The sequence below is a fragment of the Phytophthora infestans genome, genomic scaffold (genome assembly GCF_000142945.1).
Source record: "Phytophthora infestans T30-4 supercont1.2 genomic scaffold, whole genome shotgun sequence".
Taxonomy (NCBI): Eukaryota; Oomycota; class Peronosporomycetes; order Peronosporales; family Peronosporaceae; genus Phytophthora; species Phytophthora infestans.
The window spans coordinates 4283661-4304308 of NW_003303757.1; the positions used below are offsets into that span (position 1 = coordinate 4283661).

Below are 20648 nucleotides of genomic sequence, written 5' to 3' on the forward strand. Positions count from 1 at the left end.
TCACTTGTTGTTCTTTTCGAAAATGTCAGATAGATCTTCGTTGGTGTTTCTCCTTTCGTCCATGTCCGTCACAGGCATACGTATCCTGTCAACGTCTTCCTTCAGCGTGCGTACTTGAGTCATTAGAAGATCCTGTCGACGAGTGGCTTCTTCAAGTAAGGAAGTGATTTCACCGATCATGATCGACATGACCGGACTAATTCCAACCGACCCGACGTTGCCAGAGCTTCGACGTACGTTGCTGTTTATCCGAACAGAAGTCGGTGCACGGATGTGGGTTGCGAGTCGTTCCGAAGGTCGTTGCTCTAAAGGCAACCGCGCAGCCGATAAATGGCGAGCGAACGTGGGGGATCTCGGAGCAATAGTGGACGCTGGTGTTGGCGCTACCGCATTCCCGTTTGCAGTCGTAGCTAGGTGTGGGTTTGCAGCTTTAAATGATTTTTGCTCCGGTTTCAGAGGTGGCGACAAGGAGAACGCTGCTGCTGCCGTCATGAGGTTGTTGCCGCTGAAATGGCCCGATTTCTGCTTCTGTTTCTCATTAATCGGATCAAAGTTCACCGCGGCAGCGCGACCCTGTGCAATCTGCGCCATCTTCGCTTGCATCGCTGGGAAGAGAGCCAGCGCCTCTAGAAAGCGAGCACGTGAGAGCATTCGTAGCTCGCAGAAGCACAGCGTTCGCACTGTTGCCGTCCTGCGATTGTCGGGACTCAAGATGGCCATCTCACCGAAGTATTGATTCTCGCCCAGGATTCCAATGCGCACGTTCTTCTTCACGACCTCCACAGCGCCACGGAAGATAAAGAACATCTCGTGACCGATTTCTCCTTCGATAATTGCGTCTTCAAGTGGAGCGAAATGGATCACGCGCATGTTTAGTGCGAGTTCCATCAAAAAATTGGGTTCACTGCCTGTGAAAAATGGGAACTTCCGCAAGAATTGATCGTTAATGCTCAACGCGATTTTTGATCGTAACTTGGACGACAGATCGTTCAGAATTTGCTGCTCCGAGTTGAGTTTACTCTCCCGTGATTGCCGTGTGTTGTGGTAGAACTCGCGAATCTCCATGCGGAGCTTAATTGGCAGCTCACGCGCGCTCATGTACTCGTTCACTTCATCCAGTTTTTGTCGAAACACGGTCTCCTGGATCGTCAGGCTTGACACAAGTTCTACGATCTGAAAAAAAAACAAATGATTAACCAGGAATACGTGAGTGTGTTCTGGGTTCGAATTGGCACTTACATTGGTAATACCGTAGGCAAAGATGCCTCCACCGACAATCATTGCAAGCACGCAAAACAGTCGCTCGTGTGCGCTTTGCGAAGCCACATCCCCGAAGCCGATAGTTGAGCTGCAAGCACACAAAGTTGAACTTGTTTGTCAACGCTTTATGATAAATATAAAAATATTACCCCATTTCTTACAGTGTCTGGACGGAGAAGTATAACGCAGCCACGTAGCGATCCCACTTGTTCGCATCTGGTTCTTCAAGACCTTGGGCCCTTATCCAGCTCTCCTCGATGTTGCTTGATCCGATAGCGTGAAAGATACAGCTGAACCAGTGGTTAATAAAGATTACCATGAGGCAGTATTTCATGAGTGAGCTGAGAGTAGATCGAATGAAAACGGCGTTCTGAATGCGTCGTAAGATGCGTGAGATGCGGAGCAGCCGTAATAAGCGAATGAGTCTCAGCAGTTTGACAGATTTCCTCAGAGTCGCACTGTAATGGCCATCTTCGGTGAAGATATAACCGTACGGTAAGGCTGCAATTAGGTCCACAAGAAACCACGACTTGAGATACGTCTCTGCTACCAGTCGGCGATTGTACCGTATAGAGCCTTCCTTCTCGATCGCAGTATTAAAGGTCAATATCTACAACAACAGTTAGTGTGCCATCCACTGGGGTAACGAAAAGCATCTCGTACAATGTCGATAAGAAAAAATACATCTAGCACGGTCTCAAATGGGTTGTCCTTGGCCTCCACATCAAATGTTGCCTTAAACTATAGGCACAGCAGATGTAGCAATGAGAAGACAGTATAACTGAAAGTTTTCGGTGCTCTTGCTTACCGGTAAAACAATAGCGTTGTAGAAAATGAAACTGATACTCGTGAGGTCCCAAAAGAGACGAAAGCGGCCAAGCGGGTCTATCATTCGAGCTGTCGGACGTGTTAGATCTTCCTTACCGCGAATTGTTCGTTCCGTTAGCGCTGAGCGTCGTTTTTGGGTCTTTTTTATCGTGATGCCAGCAGCTTTTCGCAATTCTTCTCGATCTGTTGCGTCACCTGTTAGCTGATTGAGTGGCAACACTTTTTCATTGTGGGATGCACGTTTCTCTTCCTCTTCATCGTCGTCTTCTTCTTCCTCTTCTTGATGAACCATACCCATGCCGTCTTCCGTAATAAATAAAGCGTCATCTCCCAGCATTGTCGCTTGCACTTTTTGATAATTTTCGTACTCTTCTCCGGGTGAAAGTGTCATGCCAATTCCACGCTTTTTGCTAGGACTCGAAGCTTCAGCTGCGCCGGCAGCAGCAGAATCTGTTGGAACGCCCGCAGCCGTTAATGTATTGCTGATCTGCTGAGCAAATTGTGTACGGCGACGTAATCGCGAATAGTAGAAGGCATCGAGGTCTAAGTTCTGTAGAAAGCCACGAGCATTGTTCAATGTATCCAATCTCATCTTGTCCAAGTGTACGTTTAGGCTTCTTACCATTTCTGTAGGTGACGGCTTACTCGTATCAAGTATGTGTAGTAATTGTGCAGAGCTTTTCCGTACTAATTGCTGGTGTGAGTGAAGCAACACAGCACCAATAAGTCAAGAAACGTTTATGTTTTGACGTAGGGGCAAGCAACAAGCAGCAGTTCGTTCACCTTCGCTTGGTCGAGCGAGTTCCTTTTCCGACCTTCCGAATCGTAGCGCGGCGAGGATTCATCCTCGAGCTTGGCATCCATGCTTGCTCTTCACTTCTTGCCACCGACAAAATAATGTATCAGGCGTGATGACGCTGAAGCACAATCTACTTGATCCGCACTCCAATCGCTCCCAAACGGGCGCATTACTCAGTAAATCATCACGTGCAACGAGTACAGCCGCCTCAAAAATAAACACGAAAACTCTCCAGCAACGAAAGGAAAACGACCCTCCGATACACTTAACGCCAGCAACAACGTATCGTTTCCGAATGGTTCATTTACAGTTCACAGCTTGTTCTAAGCGTAGTACTGCAGTGTGGCCTTCTTCTTGGCCGCTACGACCGAAATGCCCTCCATGAAGTCCTCGTGCTTAATCACGTTGCTCTCACGACGCAGAGCAAGCATACCAGCCTCAACGCAGACCTGGAGGAACAACCCAGATTAAGAACCTCAATTAAATAAAGAATAAAAATACTGGAATGGAAATATAACGTACCGCCTTGAGCTGTGCACCGTTAAAGTCGTCGGTGGAACGCGCCAGCTCATCGAAGTTGGTGTCTGCAAAGGTATCAACGCGTCAAGTTATACGCAGCTCTGAAGTCCAAAGCTGATTGCTGTCGCTTACCTTCCGTGTCGACGTTCATCTTACGCGAGTGGATCTGCAAGATACGAGCGCGTGCCTCTTCTGTCGGGTGCGGCAGCTCAATCTTCGCAACAGAACAATAAATCCACCATCAGTTTTAAAGAAGGCTCGAAAGCGCGTATATACGCAAAAACAAAAAAACCTTGCGATCCAGACGTCCAGAACGGAGAAGTGCCGGGTCCAGCACATCAGGACGATTCGTGGCAGCGATGACCTTGATCTTCGTGTTGCTCGTGAAGCCATCCAGCTGATTCAGCAGCTCCAGCATCGTACGTTGCACCTCTCGATCGCCAGACTGTTCGCCACCGAATCGCTTGGTACCAATGGCATCCAACTACCAGAAAAAAAAAAACACAAATATCAGAAATGCATCGCCCCCTTCCAGTCCTAAATTTTTTCACCCAAGCTCACCTCGTCAATAAAGATAATTGCCCCGCCTCTGTTTTGGTCCTTGCATTTCTCCTTGGCCAGCTCAAATGCGTCACGCACCAACTTGGCACCGTCACCGATGAACATCTGCACCAGTTGTGGGGCTGCCAGCTTCAAGAAGATGGCGTCGGTCTGCTTGGCGCAAGCTCGAGCCAGCAGCGTCTTACCCGTTCCAGGTGGGCCGTGTAGCAACACGCCCTTGGGAGGCGAGATGCCAATCGCCTCAAACCTTTCCTTATGCGTCATAGGCAGCACCACAGCCTCTACGAGTTCCTGGATCTGCTTATCCAGTCCACCAATGTCACTGTATTCCTCTGTGGGCTTCTCGTCCACCTCCATCGCCTTCACACGCGAGTCATACTCGCTCGGTAGCTTCTCCAGGATAAGGTAACTGTCCTTATTTACACCCACAAGGTCGTTAGGGATCAGCGTGGTCGAGTCCACGAGTCCAGGGATGGGCAGAAAAATCGTCTGCCTCGTGCTCGTCTTGATGACGGCGCTCTTGCCTTTACGGGCGGCGTCTACGTCCGTCGCGGCGCCGTCCTGCTCATCCTCGTCGTCCTCGAGCTCCAATATTTCCACCACGTTGGCCACAAGGTACGGCAGCTGCTTATTGAGCTTCACCTTCTCGTTGTTCTCCTTAATACGCTCTCGCTGCGAGTTGCTCTCGTGATTAATGCGCTGGATGTCGCTACGCATGATACGGATGTCGTTGTCCAGCAGACGGATGCGCTGGCGCAGCTCCTCGTTCGACATGAGCAGGATCTCCGGGTCCAAGCCCTCATCCGCGCCCCAGATCTCCGATGACTCTAGCCCGCTCATAGTGTCGCTCTTCAGTTGCAAAATCTCCCCCCAAGCGAAAAGATACCGATACCTTACTGGATGAAAATTAAACAACGATACTATATGATTGGTGGAAAAAAAGATTTAAATCGATATACCGGTTATTCAAACCGACCAGCCCATTTAGTGACGCAACCGATGTTCACAAACTCGCTGTCGTCCGAGACGCCAATGTCTGCTGCAGTTTGGCTCTGCTTCTTGGTCCTCTTCTTCTGCTTAAAGTGTTCTTTAGCGCAAGAGACGATGGCGATTTCCTTGGTATCAACGTCCTGCGATATCCGGATCTCAGCGTCGGGATTGAAAGGCCGCAAGTAGCGCAGCAACTTCGACTTGAGCAATTGAATTGGGCCCGTCTCAACGTCACGGGCGCCATACTTTGCGAACACTTTACTGGACTTTACCTTGCCGTTCACCACAGCAGAGCGGACCTTGTAGTGCACCGAGTCCAGACGAGACATGTAGTCCGCGATGTTGTCCTGCACGCCACACAAGGCGTTAGAATAAACTGCAAAGTTTCGCGGATGAGGACGCACCTCAATCCACAGTCGATGCCAGTATTTGCCACGGTAATTTTCATCCAGCTGCCGGAGCTTGAGTGCAATGATCTCGACGATATGCTGGTGCTCGAAGGGCAGGAACGGGATGACCTAAGCAGCAAGAAAAGAAAAGAGTGAGGCAAGAGTATGGCGACAACGGGATAGTAAGCTCGCTGTACCTGATCGATCATTTTGCCAAAGTCCAGTCGCTTCCACTGATCGTCTAGAGCAGACTTGACAACTCTTTCCAGCTGAACCGTGGGTATCTCGTCCCGAGTGTCGTACTGAATCATGACCTGTTCCATCTCTCCGACGCCAATATCTGACACCAGCACGAAAATTACCTGCGTAGATGTGCACAACAAGTAAGTGCTAAATCAAAAAGCACTTCCCTAATTCAAATTCAGGTCTCGGGGCTCACATACGTTGGCGGTGTCGATGTTCTTCGTCACTCCATGTTTGTAGTAGGAAAACTGCGAGCTCTCACTCACAGCCTCCATCAGAACTGCAGCAAGTAGCAAGCAGTACAAGTATAATGTTAGCTCTATCGATATTGTCCGGATTTAACCACGAACAGGACGTTATCATACCGTCAAGCGTGTGTGGAATCACCTTCTGCACTTCATCGATCACCACGATGGCTTTTCCTGAACAGTGGTGCAAGTGTTCCGCAAGTCTGCAATGTGAAGTCATACGTTAGTAGTGTCAGAGCACCGCAACCTCGTTGCAAAGTAGCTCCTACCTCGTCTTGATCTGCGTGTGATACTCAGTAATCGGGTTCGTAAAATTGTCGCTAAAATCTTCTCCACTATCGTCAGCAACAGCAGCAAGATTTTAAAAAGCTGTCCTACCCATGACATCACCACTCAACCACCGTCACTCACCGGAAGATCAGCAGTCCAGACGGTACGCGCTTCTCACTATTGGGTAGCTTTTTCTTGCGTTTGAACAGCGCTTCAGCGACCAGGTTGGACATCTCCGTCTTGCCCGTTCCCGTTGGTCCCGTGATGGCCAGCACAAGTGGTGCGCGGTCTTTAGTGGAGCTCCGTCTTGCAGGAAATCACAATAGTACAGTCAGGTAAACCCATCAAAACGGTATTCCTCTTGGAGGGCCAACTCACGAGAATTCCCAGGCTTCGATTGCGCCCACCACCGCCTCTACAGCTCGCTCCTGGCCCTTCAAATTATCTTGTAAATGTTGTAGAACTGTCTGTGACGGCTTGTCCACAAAAGTGCATTGATCTACTAGCGTAAACGGGAATAGTGAGCAGCTCCACTCCAACCGTATGGCTACATTTGAGCGTCACATACAGCCCAGGCCCGTGTGATACATGGCCGCCTCCCAGTAGTCCTCCCATCGAATATCGAACGCTGCGACTCTTGAACACGCGCTTACAGCGAGAAAAGAAAGCAGTAGCGTGCGCCGCATAGCAGAAGCCATCAGCGTCTCTTTCGACATACAAAAGTTGCAATAGCGAAAGTTGACTTTTCTTCGATCGTTTCAACCCAAAATTTTGATGAAACGGCTTATTTTTGAAACATTTAACCGCTACGTAGCGTGGATGTTGAAGGGCGCCATTTAACAATGGCGCGCGCGGATTCCGTCTTCTCGGCTCAGCTCGTGATGGAGGACACCACAGGGAGCAGAGCGAAGCTAAGACACTCAAAGCGACACGGACAGTTGGTGCTCGACGCCGGCTCGCAGAGCGTGCAGCTCGTGTACCCGCGGATCGGCAGATTCTTCCAACGCAAGTTTGAACAGCCTCTGAAGTGCGTCATGGGCAGGAAACTACTGCGCGTTTACTCGAGCAACGGGAAACGAAACTTTACGTGCGAGTCAACAATCAATGCGTGAAAAAGAACCGAATCAGCACGGATGATGGAGCTCATTGTGTTCTTTTAAAGGTGCCGACTTCTGTCGGAAGATGACGCGACCAAGTGTTCAGAGACGCTCCGCAGTTTCGGAGGTCTGGACTTAAACTAATGGAGCCTTGGGTGCGGGTGCTAAATACTGTGCTTGATCGATAGTGGAGGTTATCGCTGTGGGGGAGTTGATGCTGTCAAGGGATCAACGTGGCCTGGTCGTCCAGGATGCTGCTGTGCTGGCTGGTACGTGGCCCTGTAGTCTGATAAGGATCCAGCTCTTGCTGATGGTACTGCGTGGTGTGGTACAGGAGGTGAAGCGGCACTGCAGGCTATTCGAGAGACGTCTCCCAGGTCGATGCAAACTGAGCTCCGCGACTACGAGGAATCGTCCCAGCTCCGAGCAGACACCGACGCAATCATGCGATCGATGTTTACCATGAACTCTTGACTGCCGTAGTGGGTTGCTGTGGTTGGTACAAGCTGATAAGTGCTTACTTGTACAAGCCGAATTGATTCACGTATATTTGTCACGTGAATATTAACTACATAAAAAATCAGCAGCATTATCCGATGAGAGGGTCGCTGCCGTACGCGTCGTACATGCCAAGAATAAAAACACTCGCGAGTTGCGAGATAACAACACTAGCTAGACCATATCGATAGGCCCAATACAAGCGCTTTGAAGAGAGGGTATCCAACTCGTTAACCCAAGTCGACACCGTGGAAAGTGATCCAAGGAACCCGACCATGACGCCTCCTTGGCCCCACATCACGAAATGTCGGTACGCAGAAGCACTGTCCTGGTACACGACGCTACCGACGATCTCCATGACGCAGCTCAAACATGACGCAACTACGTTCGGAGCGAAAGTGAAGAACGGGAAGCGATTGCACACGGGATTGCTATTGTACAGCGACAAATACCAGCGCAGCAACGCGCCGAACGGTCCAAAGCAGAGTGCAAGCAGTCGCGAACTCGGGTAATTGTCAAAGCCACAGAACGCTAATATCCAGAACAGCGCTGTCAATAAGAGTGCGGTGATGATCCAAACCGTATTATGATGGTGGACCGGATGCTGCTCGTGTTCGACTTGGGTGATCTCCGCTATCAACTCAATGCACGAATCTCGAGCGATAGCCAAAGATTCCTCCGTAGCATGCACTCGTCGAGCGACCAGCGGTCCAAACGTGTGCACTTTGATCTCTCGGAAATGGTTAATGTTCCGCTCAAGGTCTAGATTGAGTTGTCCGAGGTTCACGGGTGGTTTACGGAAAGGATACTCTTGAAACGTGAAGTAGTGCACGACACCCTCGGCCACATGAACGCCCAGTCGAAGACTTGCCATCGCGCTCGCCACTTGTACACACAGCATTAAAATGGCGTTCAGCCAGCGACCGCGAACGAACATAAGTCCTGCGCCGAGATCCCAACTAGCGAATGTAGTGCAGCTCCCACAGAAACCTGTGGTTATTCCTGTCAGTAGTACATCATACTGACCGCGCAGCACCGGTTTAATCCTAGTCGCAAGCCCCATGACGAAGCAGCCAACCACATTCGGCAGGAAGAAGCCGAAGCCCAGCAGCTCCAATAGCTCCGTCTGACTCTCGTACATGGCGTCGGCAAATTCGGTGAGTAGCACACGAACGCCTACACCAAAGTACGCACCGATAACGACGCTCATCATAATGGGGATGACTTTGCTTTTACTGTTTGGAACTGGCTCCGGGGCGACTGCTGTGGAGAGGTCACTGGCAGCTTCGTCGGTAAGCTGTACTTGGTCCACGGGCACGACGACGTCCCCGCCCTCCTCTGACGATGTGCTGCTCACAGACTCGGATACGGGCGTTGCCAGCGTCGCGTAGTCCTCTGAAATAGTGTGCATCGATCCCATACTTCGCATAGAGCCGACGCTGCGGAGTGACCCAACGCTTCGGAGTGTCGCCATTTCAGGTCCGCCACTTTCGTATAGCAGGCTGGAAACCCAAAATGGGCGAGGTATAATCCCATACAAAAGCGAAGTCACGGAACGGCCCGGCCCATATCCGCTTCATTCGCGCCAGCTTCGCTGGGCTTTCCGAGCCCTGCGACATGCGCAGCAATGATAGCTTGGATTGCAGCCAGCAGTAGAGTTCTACTTGGAATTCTACGTAAAACTGACCTGCGTCGGTGGACAGTGACCATTGAGAACACCTTGGCATTCACGTCGACAAGTTATCCTTCGCTCCCTGGCTATTCGGAATCATCCGCAGTCTCCGCCCTCGAAGAGCTCCATGCGCATTGCTCCTTTACTTCAAGGTGGTACAGAGCATTCTACACAAACCTCCAACGCCACTGTCGTGCCGCAGCACTGCATTCTTGTCATGACGAATTATGCGTACGGCCTCGTAAGTTGATGGCCTGTTATTAATACCGGTACCTACTATACGTGTAAGCTTGGATTTACTTCGAATACAGTACGTGTTGTCGTCTGAATAATTGGTATATTACGCATTTTGCTAACCGAAAGAAATAAACAAGCTACCTACTGTATCCTATGGGCCAACCTGGAGTACGGATCGAGCGGCGGTCCCAGACCCGTCTTACGGCTGCTTGCTCTCCTCGTTTGGTTCTGTTGCGGGCGTGCGAGCTTCAGGGCCTTGCGGGGTTTGCAACACGCTGAAGGGTGCACCGCGACGGGGAGACAAACTCATGCCGGGCGTACCCGCATACTGTGCTGGGGTCATCCTAACGGAGAGTTCGGGGTCATCAGGCATGACGAAAAAGTTGGCCCGGTTGCTTCTGTTGCTCGAAAAGGGGTCGTATCCCGCACCCGACGTACCGAACATGGCCACACGGGACGGCGGAGGAGGCATCGGTAAGTTTTCGGCCGCGAACACTTCAGCAAGTCGATCGTAGTCGACTGAGTGGTGGTTCACAACGCTTCGCCCAAGGGCCAACGAGCGGCCATCCAAGCACAACTCCGATAGCGACTCGCTGTAGCCATTGTTCGGCTGCAAGAAGTACGACGCCGTATTATAGTCACTCGTCGTACTGATCTCGTTCGACAAAGCTTCGGCCAATTTCTGGTCCAGCAAGGCCATACGGGTCGCAATATTGGCCAGAGCAATCGACGGCTGAATCACCAGCACACCCTGCGCCTTCATCTCCTTACTGAACTTGCAGTCCGGAACCAAGGCGATCATCCGGGGGTGAGACTCTCCTAGCAACGACTTGAGCAAGTGTACATTCTCACGCGTACGGTTGGCATCACCAGTGAAAATGAGCACATCGGCTGCCGACATGGCCTGCGCGGCGTCTCGATCCTTGAGTGTGTTCTTGTACGAGATGAGGTCTCCGTTGGCAGTACGTTTGAGGATTGTTTCGTTCATCTTCTGCCATTTACTGGTGCGCTCTTTGTCCAGCAAAGGCACGTTCACTTGTGCACCATAGAGCGAGAGATCAAGCGCCACTTCGAAGGCCACTTCGTCATCTCCAATAACGACAGCATTCTGCACCTTGTAAAACGGCAGAAGCGAACGCGGATCTTTGCCCATCGTCATTGCAGGACTCGACATGCGTCGGCCGGCATCGAACATGCTGATGTTGCTGAAGTTGCCGCCGTGCATGTTGCTGAGGTTGGTGCCACGAATGCTGCTGAATCTTCCGCTGTGGAGGCTCTTGAGGTTGTGATCGCCATTGTCACTTGGCATACTGCCCTCGGCAGCACGGTCCTTCAACGTCTCACCAGCACGACTCAAACCCATCGCGCACAAGACCGGACCAATGATCTGGTTGATCACCACGGCCGCAACGATCGTCGCTGAAAACTCCTCAGCCCACGACTCCGTACTCATGGCCTTGACTTCGTTTGCCAATCCCAAGGCCACACCAGCCTGCGGGGTCATCGTAAGCCACAAGTTGTTGTACTGCTTTGGTGTCAGCTTGAGGATGAATCGACCACCAAAGTAGCATGCGATGAAGATTGCGACGTAGCGAAGAACCACGTACAAACTCATAAGGGGGACTGCGTCCAGCACCTGGTCCAGCTTCAGAGCCGCACCGGTCATGACGAAGAAAGGCAGGAACATGTACGGCGCCACAGTGTCGAGGATGACGTGCATGTCGTGACGGATCCCCGTGTGGTGGCCAGCGATACACGACGCGATCATTAGAACAAGCAAAGGCTCGAGCTTGACCTCCCACGACAAACCGTAGGACGCGGCGGTTTGTTGAGCGAAGAGGGTGGTGAAGAGGTAGAACATGTAGCCCATCATCAGCCAAATGAATCCCTTGACTGCCAACGACATGTAACTGGTCCAGCACGACTGCTTCACTGGGGTCTGATCGTTGTAGGCGTTGTGAGGGTGAGGTGCCATGTCTCGATCCACTGAGGTCATCTGGTGGCCTGTTCGTCGAGAATGGAACGCCGACACGCTACGTCCCGCGAGGCCGTCGTCGATATCGTGGTCTGCGTGATCATGCGATCCTCCCGGGATCTTGAAGATGAGGAGCGTCACGCCAGCCAGAATTGCGCCCACCACGATGTTTGCCAACACGACACTCATCGTGAATGCCAGGTTCAGAATAGATACGTCCAGTTCGGCGCAGTAGATGGAGCACACAATGCGAGAGATCGAGAATGACACGAGCACTACAAACTCAGCCGTCATGGTCGCTCCCAGCATCAAACTCGTGAATGGACCCACACTGTTGAGTTCAATCTTGATGGCCATGACAGTGGCGGGTGATCCTAGTACAGAGATCGAGCCGAACATGAGCGCAATGCCCAATTGACAGTTGAGTACCATGTCCTTGTAGAAGAAAGCGTTCTCTGCCAGTAAGATCGCTCCCGTCAGAATGATCATTGCAGTAACGTACAGCACACCGAGAAGAGTCATGATAGCTTTGAGTTGCGGCTTCAGTTCCGGCAGATAAATCTCCTGGCCGGCCTGAAACGAGATGAACGACAGAGCCAATGCGCTGACGTAGTTCGAGAGCATGTTTACACTTTCTTCAGTGATAAGATCAGCGAGGAAGGGTCCAGCGATAATGCCAATAACCAGGTAACCCGTGATGAGTGGGAGTTTGAAGAGCTTCGGGAAGAAGAGTCCGAGCGGGTGCGCCGCGACGAGAACAACCACAAAGGCGAGTCCGTGTTGCAGCGAGTCGATCGCGTTGTCCCAGGAATTGAACGGGATGGTTAAATCATCATCGGTATCATCAGTGCTGAGCCTGCGGTCGATATCTTTGCCGCTGCGCAGCCCACGACTGCCCGAGACGACGTGCATCGATGCAACTAGCGAAAGAGTAAACATGAGCATGGCCACATGTGGCTTTGGAAGTCTTGTGAATCGTCTGCAAGACATCGTACACCGAGCTAGTTAACACACGAGGCTTGATCCCCGAAGATGTTTGCGCTTGGCGGCGAAAGCTACAATGAGTGTGGCAGGGAGACATGGAATTAACCGCTGGCGTTAAACCCCCTGATGACTGCAGTCTAGCATCTGATCTTGATGTGCAAATTACTGGTTTTTATTGTCAACGTGATAAGAAGACCGGATGTCAAGATGATTGGACTCCAATCATTGGAAGAAATGGGTGACCGTCAAATTTTAATATTTGGCAAATTAATTTACGTCATGATTAATGATTAAATTCGCCCGGTCTCCTTCGATTAAAAATGAACATGTCCCGGACACGCATAGAATTAGACATGTACAGTAGGCCGCTACCATGGCGTTAACTTGAGCACACAACGCTTCAGGAAAAGCCTGATAGCTTCAGAGTTCCTGGTGTGTACCCACCGGAGAATCTCCAGTGGAGATGCTCTCGTTTAGTTAGAGCATATTACGAAGATCTGATCGGTCTGGATGTGGATTTGGTGAGCGTGCACATGTACCTACCCGGTATTGCACAGGAATTTACAGCAATTTTAGCCCTGGTTTGGACGATGGCGAACGTCGCTCGAAGCACTATTTACGAAGGAATGGCAGGATGTTCAAGCAAGGCTAATCCTTCGGCGAGATCGAGATTTCGGCAGTGCGTGTGGTGTGCTCAAAATGAATTCTTCTCCGTCTTCTGGGTCGTCATGCACGACGAAAAAGCTGGATCCGTTGTCTCGACTTGAAAACGGGTCGAAACCAGCAGCCGAAGTGCCAAACATGGCCACACGAGATGGAGGAGGAGGCATCGGCAAGTTCTCTGCAGTCAACGTCTCCATGAGACGGTCGTAGTCCACTGAATGGTGGTTCACTACACTGCGACCCAAGGCCAAACGACGCGCCTCCAAGGACATCTCCGACACGGATCCCCGATGCGCTCCTTCAGCCCGCAAGTAGTACGTCGCAGTACTGAAGTCATTCGTCGTACTGATCTCGTTCGATAACGCCTCTGCCGACTTCTCGTCCAGCAGAGCCATACGCGTTGCGATGTTGGCCAAAGCAATCGACGGCTGGATCACCAAGATTCCTTGCGCCTTCATCTCCTTACTGAACTTGCAGTCTGGTACCAATGCGATCATCCGAGGGTGTGATTCGCCCAGTAAGGACTTCAACATTTTGATGTTCTCGCGTGTACGGTTAGCATCGCCCGTGAAGACGAGAACATCAGCCGACGACATCGTCTGTGCATTGTCACGGTCTTTGAGTGTGTTCTTGTACGAGATGAGTTCTCCCTTGGCAGTTCTCTTCAAGATGGTGTCGTTCATCTTCTGCCATTTACTGGCGCGTTCCTGATCCAGGAGAGGCACGTTGACCTGCGCGCCGTAGAGCGACAGTTCCAGTGCGACTTCGAAAGCCACTTCGTCGTCACCAATGACAACGGCGTTTTGCACCTTGTAGAACGGCAGTGGGGCTCCATGGTCATACGTCGAGAATCGACTAGCTCTGACCGACAGTCGGCTTTGCCGTGTTTTGCGATCGCCTTCATCTCCGTTATGTTCCAAATCCTTTCCATCGATATCGGGTGTGTCTTCGTGGTGATCTTCTGCTGCACGGTCCTTCAGGGTTTCACCTGCGCGAGCCAAGCCCATTGAACACAACACGGGACCTACGATCTGGTTCACCACCACGGCGGCCACGATCGTCGCTGCGAAGTCCGCGGCCCACGTATCGTCACTCATGGCCTTCACTTCATTGGCCAAACCCAGAGCAACACCAGCCTGAGGCGTCATTGTAAGCCACAGATTGTTGTACTGCCGTGGCGTCAACTTGAGCAAGAATCGACCACCGACGTAGCAAGCGATGAAGATTGCGATATACCGCAGCAACACATACACTGTCATAAGTGGAATGGCGTGGACTACCTGGTCCAACTTCAGTGCCGCCCCGGTCATGACGAAGAACGGCAGGAACATGTATGGGGCTGCTGTGTCAAGGATCACGTGCATGTCGTGGCGGATACCTGTGTGGTGACCTGCGATACACGCAGCAATCATAAGCACCAGCAGTGGCTCGAACTTGACCTCCCACGACAAGCTGAAAGCTGCGATGGTGGCTTGAGCGATGGTCGTTGTCGAGAGGTAAAACATGTACCCCATCGTCAGCCAGATGAAGCCTTTCAAGCAGAGTGAGGTCTGTGGCGTTAAAAAGGAGGAAGCAGTCGTAGCAGACTCGACGTCTTCGGCGTAAGTGTTGTGAGGGTGCGGCGCGCTGTCCATGTCCACAGAAGCAGCTTTCACGTCTGTCTTCTGGTTATAGTAAGCTGACGCGCTTGGGCTGTCGGTACTAGAATTTTCATGGCCATTTGTGTGACCGTGGTCATGGTGTTCTCCTCCGGGGATTTGGAAGATCAGGAACGTCACACCCGCCAGAATCACGCCCAGCAGCACGTTGGACATGACAATACTCAGTGTGAACATGAGGTTGCCCATCGATACGTCCAACTCGGCGCAGTAGATGGAGCACACAATGCGAGAAATCGAGAACGACAGGAGCACTACAAACTCGGCCGTCATCGTCGCTCCAAGCATCAGACTCGTGAATGGACCCACACTGTTGAGTTCAATCTTGATGGCCATGACAGTGGCAGGGGAGCCCAGAACGGAGATAGAGCCGAACATGAGCGCAATGCCCAACTGACAGCTCAGCGCCAGGTCATCGTAGAAGAAGGCGCTCTCAACGAGTAAATGCACCGACGTTAGGATGACCATCGCGGTCACGTACAGCGCGGACAGCAGAATGAAGATCGCTTTCAGCTGTGGTCGAAGCTCTGGGAGATAAATCTCTTGGCCAGCCTGAAACGAGATGAACGACAGCGCCAGCGCACTGACATAGTTTGAAAGCATGTTGACACTTTTCTCAGTGATTAAGTCGGCGACGAACGGGCCCGAGATAATACCAATTACCAGATAACCCGTGATAAGAGGTAGGTTGAAAAACCTCGGAAAGAAGAGTCCGAGCGGGTGTGCCGCGACGAGAACGATCACAAAGGCGAGTCCAAATCGCAGAGTCTCGATGGTGTTGCCCCATGAATTGAACGGCACGGTTTTGTCCGGGTCACCGGTGGCACCGCTCAATCGACGCGCTACGTCGTGGTCATTGCCAACGGCGTTATCTTCCCGCAATGTGGATTGGCTCGAGACGACATGCAAGAAGGCGACAGCCACAGTAAAAACGAAAAGTAGCACTGAGCAGGCACGAATGCTATTCAATCGCATCGGACTCATTTACTGGCGCTTTCGAGCTTGATGTCGAAGGCGAATGTCGGAATGAGCTGGCAACTGGTGACGTCGTGACGAATTGTCTGGTTTAACATCACATATACCCTCTCTGCGATGCTCCGAAGACGATAGGGAATCGAGTCGATTCCCTGTCGTCTATCCCTACATCCTTTCAACTCGACGAAGTAAACTGCACCGTACGTGTGGACAGTGTATTCTTGAGTGTTCGGCAGGATAACGCCCTGTACCTGGAGGGTGTTTGGTGTTTAAAAAAAGAGAAGGAGGACTCCTGCAAACTACACTACTGTTTTATAACTTCTACATGTAGTGCTATAATACGAAGTAGAACAGGAAGCAACTCCAATTTTAAAGTTGTTTGAGAGCTTCCGCTGGTCGGTTGTGGCAGTTCGATGTGCTTGTCACAGTAAACGTTCCAGAGCGTTTCGGTGGACCATGTCCGAGTGGAGCCACCTGCAGACAGAGCAACACTTCCACAAATTTAACATGCTAGCACGCCTGTGTCCTATCCAGACGTCTTGATGTTTTTACACGATCTTGAGATTCTTAGACAATTCACACCTTGATTTCACACAATGTCCTTGACCTTACAATCTCTTTAAGTTGAAGTTGACTCTTCTGAGCTTACTTAATACCCGGGTTTGGTACGTCCGGGCGTGTGTCTTCCTCGGCCACCGCCACGTTGCACGCGACTCGCTCCAAGTTGAATTGATGATCGCTGGAGACTTAGTCGAGGGTTGCCTCGAGACGAATACGGTCCATACTGAGCATCCAGAATGATCTCTTCGGTATCATTATCGTCGTGCATGACGAAAAACTCCGAGTTGTTCCTGTCACGCTTGAACGGGTCAAACCTGGCAGCCGATGAGATACCGAACATGGAAACACGTGACGGAGGCGGTGGCATTGGCAACTTCTCCGAGTGAAGCGCCTCGGCCAGACGGTCGTAGTCCACCGAGTGGTGGTTCACCACGTTGCGACCCAGTGCCAGACGACGTCCTTCCAGACGCATATTCGCGAGGTCGCCGTCGCCACGCAAGAAGTACGAAGCCGTACTGAAGTCGCTTGTGGTACTGATCTCGTTCGAAAGAGCTTCTGCCAATTTCTGGTCCAACAAGGCCATACGGGTCGCAATATTGGCCAGAGCGATAGACGGCTGGATCACCAGCACACCCAGCGCCTTCATCTCCTTGCTGAACTTGCAGTCCGGTACCAATGCGATCATCCGAGGGTGAGAAGCACCAAGCAAAGACTTGAGTAAATGCACGTTCTCGCGCGTACGATTAGCGTCGCCTGTAAAGATCAACACGTCAGCTGAAGACATGGCCTGTGCATTGTCACGGTCCTTGAGAGTGTTCTTGTACGAGATGAGGTCCCCCTTAGCCGTACGTTTAAGGATTGTTTCGTTCATCTTCTGCCACTTGCTGGTACGTTCTTCGTCCAACAGAGGAACGTTGACCTGTGCGCCGTAGAGTGAGAGCTCGAGAGCGACCTCGAAGGCGGTTTCATCGTCTCCGATGACGACTGCGTTCTGTACCTTGTAGAACGGCAGCAGCGATCGAGGGTCTCCGTTGCCCATCGTAATACCAGGACTTGACATTCGTCGACTGACTTCAAACTGACTCACACCACCGCCGTGGATGTTGCTGAAGCGTCCACCATAAGCGCTGTTACTGAAGCCACCGCCGTGCATGCTCTTGTCCATGTTGTGCATGTCCTTGGGTGCTGCATCGGCCTCCGCTATCCGATCCTGTAACGTCTCACCGGCTCGACTCAAACCCATGGCACACAGGACCGGACCGATGATCTGGTTCACCACCACGGCGGCCACAATCGTCGCTGAGAACTCGGCAGCCCACGATTCTTCACTCATCGCTTGCACCTCATTGGCCAGACCTAGGGCCACACCAGCCTGAGGCGTCATCGTGAGCCACAGGTTGTTGTACTGCCTCGGCGTCAGCTTGAGAATGTAGCGGCCACCGAAGTAGCAAGCGATGAAAATTGCGATATACCGGAGGATGACGTACAGACTCATAAGCGGAATGGCCGCCACGACCTGGTCCAGCTTCAGTGCTGCACCGGTCATAACGAAGAACGGCAGGAACATGTACGGCGCCGCCGTGTCGAGGATCACGTGCATGTCGTGACGGATTCCCGTGTGGTGGCCAGCGATACACGACGCAATCATGAGCACAAGCAGCGCTTCGAATTTAATTTCCCACGACAAACCGAAGGCTGCGGCGGTAGCTTCAGCTACAAGACTACTGGAGATGTAGAACATGTAGCCCATCGAAAGCCAAATGAAGCCCTTGAGCGACAACACGGCTTTAGGCGACAAACAGCAAGTCGAAGGAGGAGGAGTGTGCAGTTCGTCCATGGAAAACTCTCTGTCTGCTCCGTTGTGCGGGTGGGGCTCCATGTTCGGGTTGATAGGGGCCACCTTTTCATTGGTTTTCTGATCCGTGTACGACATGTTTGGTAACGCAGATTCGTGTTCAGCGCCGTGGTCGTCGTGGTGGTGATGCTCCCCGCCAGGGATTTTAAAAATGAGGAGCGTCACTCCAGCTAGAAGAACACCCACCAAGATGTTGGACAGCACAATAGTCATGGTATACATCAAGTTGAGCATTGACACATCCAGTTTGGCGCAGTAGATGGAGGTCACGATACGAGAAATCGAGAACGAAATGAGCACGATGAACTCGGCTGTCATCGTAGCACCGAGCATCAGACTCGTGAACGGACCCACACTGTTCAGCTCGATCTTGATGGCCATGACAGTGGCCGGTGAACCCAATACGGAGATGGAACCGAACATGAGAGCGATGCCCAATTGACACGCCATGCCCATGTCGTCGTAGAAGAAGGCGCTCTCCATCATCAACACACCAGCTGAAAGAATCACCATGGCCGTACAGTACAGCACACCGAGAAGAATCATGATAGGCTTGAGTTGCGGCTTAAGTTCCGGCAGATAAATCTCCTGTCCTGCCTGGAACGAGATGAACGACAGTGCCAATGCACTGACATAGCTTGACAGCATTTTCACTAGCCCCTCGGTCAAGAGGTTGGATACAAAGGGGCCGGCAATGACACCAATGACCAGGTAGCCCGTGATAAGCGGGAGCTTGAATAATTTGGGGAAGAAAAGACCAAGCGGGTGTGCTGCCACGAGGACAACCACGAAGGCCAGCACGTATTGGAGCGTGTCGATGGCGTTGCTCCATGAGTTAAACGGCACGGTTTTGTTCTTGTCGCCTCCACCGCCGCTCAGACGGCGGGTGGCATCGTCATCATCTTCCCGCAAAGCCGGGTGACCTGAAGTTACATGCATGAAACTGGTTACGACCAGCGAAAGCGCGAGAAAGAGCACCGCCGTCGACGGCGGTGCTGCTAGCAGACGCCCTGAAGCGGCCATCTTCTTCTTGAAGTTTATCGCTGTGAGCCTTGAGCTGCCGACGGTAAATCCTAGAATGAACGAGCGGGTTGCGGTGTGTCGCCTAAACTAAGCTTAAAAGCGCACGTGCCAGATCAAGCGATTGGTCTTGGGCTTGTGAGAAATACGCTGGACGAAGATGGACTGCATCCTCCACTGCGGGAGGACAAAGTCCGGCTACATGTGGTTGCCGGATACCAGCGCAGACAAGACTTATCTGCACTGTCAATGCAGGTCACATGGATCACAGCGGATGGCAATTGTTGGTGCCGAGGACTTTTTGTCCTGATTAAACTTATTTTAATCTCCAAATGTCCGGTTTACATCGTTCAATTGAACCTAAAAGGCAGGAAAATGGCAGCATTTCTTGGGAACAGCACTGCGAATGGCTGGAATCAACATGGCCACACAGATACAGATGTACAGTGGTTTCCTCCAAATCCCAGGCTACTGGAAACGGCGCTTTCACGCTCGGCTAGGATGCATTTCGTCCCTTCGCTAGAATTCCACTGCAATCGAAATCGAATCCGCGAATGGCGTCCAAGTAAACTGACCGCTTACGCGTACATGCCCAAGTACCCATAATCCGACTTGGGCAGTTGGTTTCGCCGCAGCTTTTTGAAGGTGTGCAGTCCGGAAGATATCGGGATGGTCGACGGATAGCCGCCACTTCAGCTTTGTCATACAAACATGCACTTTACCGTGTGACACAGAACGTCTTTTATCTATACAATAATTGGGTGGGAGGTTTAACAGGAGTAAGCACCGCTGCTTGGTGATCGCGCTCGCTTGCTCTCTACCGGTATGCCGCTGTAAACTCAACAGAACAGTGATTCTACTCGACTAGTACGTAGTACATCGCAGGCTCAGAGATCGCAAACACATTGGCTAACCGTAACTCAAGTTTCGGAAAATAGAGATCGGCTAGCTGAAATTACGTGTGTAGAATGAAAATAGGCGAAAATCGCCTAACAAACGTAACCTTCTCTTGTTATCGCGAGCCGTAGCCAGAACGCTCGATTATCGGTAAAAGAAAAGAGATCATCAGGTACCCATCCTCTGATGAGTTCGCCAACCAAAAGGTATCGTTATGGACTCCATTACCTACCGATCCCGCGAGTCGGTATTCCAGAGGCAAACTTTCGGCTAACACTATCCGCCGTGGTTACGGCTAAACTCTCCACGTAACTATTTGCGACTTCGTTCGTTATAGGGGCTATTCGACGTTCTCATATCGAGAACGAGTGATTTACACCCAACAGTACGGCCTTCCCACACCAAAAATGGGTGAGCACCCATAGAATGTGCAAACACAACACGGAGCA

General features: G+C 51.5%; 7 protein-coding genes across 7 annotated transcripts; 1 reads left to right on the top strand and 6 right to left on the bottom strand.

The window, feature by feature from the left end:
• Window positions 1-2713, bottom strand: PITG_01796 (potassium/sodium hyperpolarization-activated cyclic nucleotide-gated channel, putative; the record flags this gene model as incomplete). Its single annotated transcript, XM_002908359.1, has 7 exons — window positions 1-352; window positions 467-1173; window positions 1240-1348; window positions 1422-1870; window positions 1924-2001; window positions 2069-2638; window positions 2711-2713. The coding sequence occupies 7 exons, from the start codon at window positions 2711-2713 to the stop codon at window positions 1-3; spliced, it is 2268 nt and encodes a 755-aa protein (XP_002908405.1).
• Window positions 2714-3170: 457 nt separating this feature from the next.
• On the bottom strand, window positions 3171-4817 carry PITG_01797 (26S protease regulatory subunit 6A-A; the record flags this gene model as incomplete). The annotated part of the gene is made up of 5 exons (XM_002908360.1): window positions 3171-3336; window positions 3410-3471; window positions 3539-3620; window positions 3699-3890; window positions 3968-4817. The coding sequence occupies 5 exons, from the start codon at window positions 4805-4807 to the stop codon at window positions 3211-3213; spliced, it is 1302 nt and encodes a 433-aa protein (XP_002908406.1).
• Window positions 4818-4929: 112 nt separating this feature from the next.
• Window positions 4930-6819, bottom strand: PITG_01798 (uncharacterized protein; the record flags this gene model as incomplete). The annotated part of the gene is made up of 10 exons (XM_002908361.1): window positions 4930-4977; window positions 5071-5304; window positions 5362-5475; window positions 5544-5708; window positions 5790-5869; window positions 5955-6040; window positions 6107-6172; window positions 6249-6413; window positions 6486-6606; window positions 6676-6819. 10 exons carry the CDS (start codon window positions 6695-6697, stop codon window positions 4930-4932), a joined length of 1101 nt encoding a protein of 366 aa, XP_002908407.1.
• Window positions 6820-6988: 169 nt separating this feature from the next.
• Window positions 6989-7545, top strand: PITG_01799 (uncharacterized protein; the record flags this gene model as incomplete). Its single annotated transcript, XM_002908362.1, has 4 exons — window positions 6989-7194; window positions 7270-7331; window positions 7393-7423; window positions 7539-7545. The coding sequence occupies 4 exons, from the start codon at window positions 6989-6991 to the stop codon at window positions 7543-7545; spliced, it is 306 nt and encodes a 101-aa protein (XP_002908408.1).
• Window positions 7546-7793: 248 nt separating this feature from the next.
• On the bottom strand, window positions 7794-8912 carry PITG_01800 (uncharacterized protein; the record flags this gene model as incomplete). The annotated part of the gene is made up of 1 exon (XM_002908363.1): window positions 7794-8912. The coding sequence occupies one exon, from the start codon at window positions 8910-8912 to the stop codon at window positions 7794-7796; it is 1119 nt and encodes a 372-aa protein (XP_002908409.1).
• A 4550-nt stretch (window positions 8913-13462) lies between these two features.
• Window positions 13463-15494, bottom strand: PITG_01801 (uncharacterized protein; the record flags this gene model as incomplete). Its single annotated transcript, XM_002908364.1, has 3 exons — window positions 13463-13493; window positions 13552-14062; window positions 14222-15494. 3 exons carry the CDS (start codon window positions 15492-15494, stop codon window positions 13463-13465), a joined length of 1815 nt encoding a protein of 604 aa, XP_002908410.1.
• Window positions 15495-16515: 1021 nt separating this feature from the next.
• On the bottom strand, window positions 16516-19305 carry PITG_01802 (uncharacterized protein; the record flags this gene model as incomplete). Its single annotated transcript, XM_002908365.1, has 3 exons — window positions 16516-17509; window positions 17571-17583; window positions 17652-19305. 3 exons carry the CDS (start codon window positions 19303-19305, stop codon window positions 16516-16518), a joined length of 2661 nt encoding a protein of 886 aa, XP_002908411.1.
• Window positions 19306-20648: the final 1343 nt, after the last annotated feature.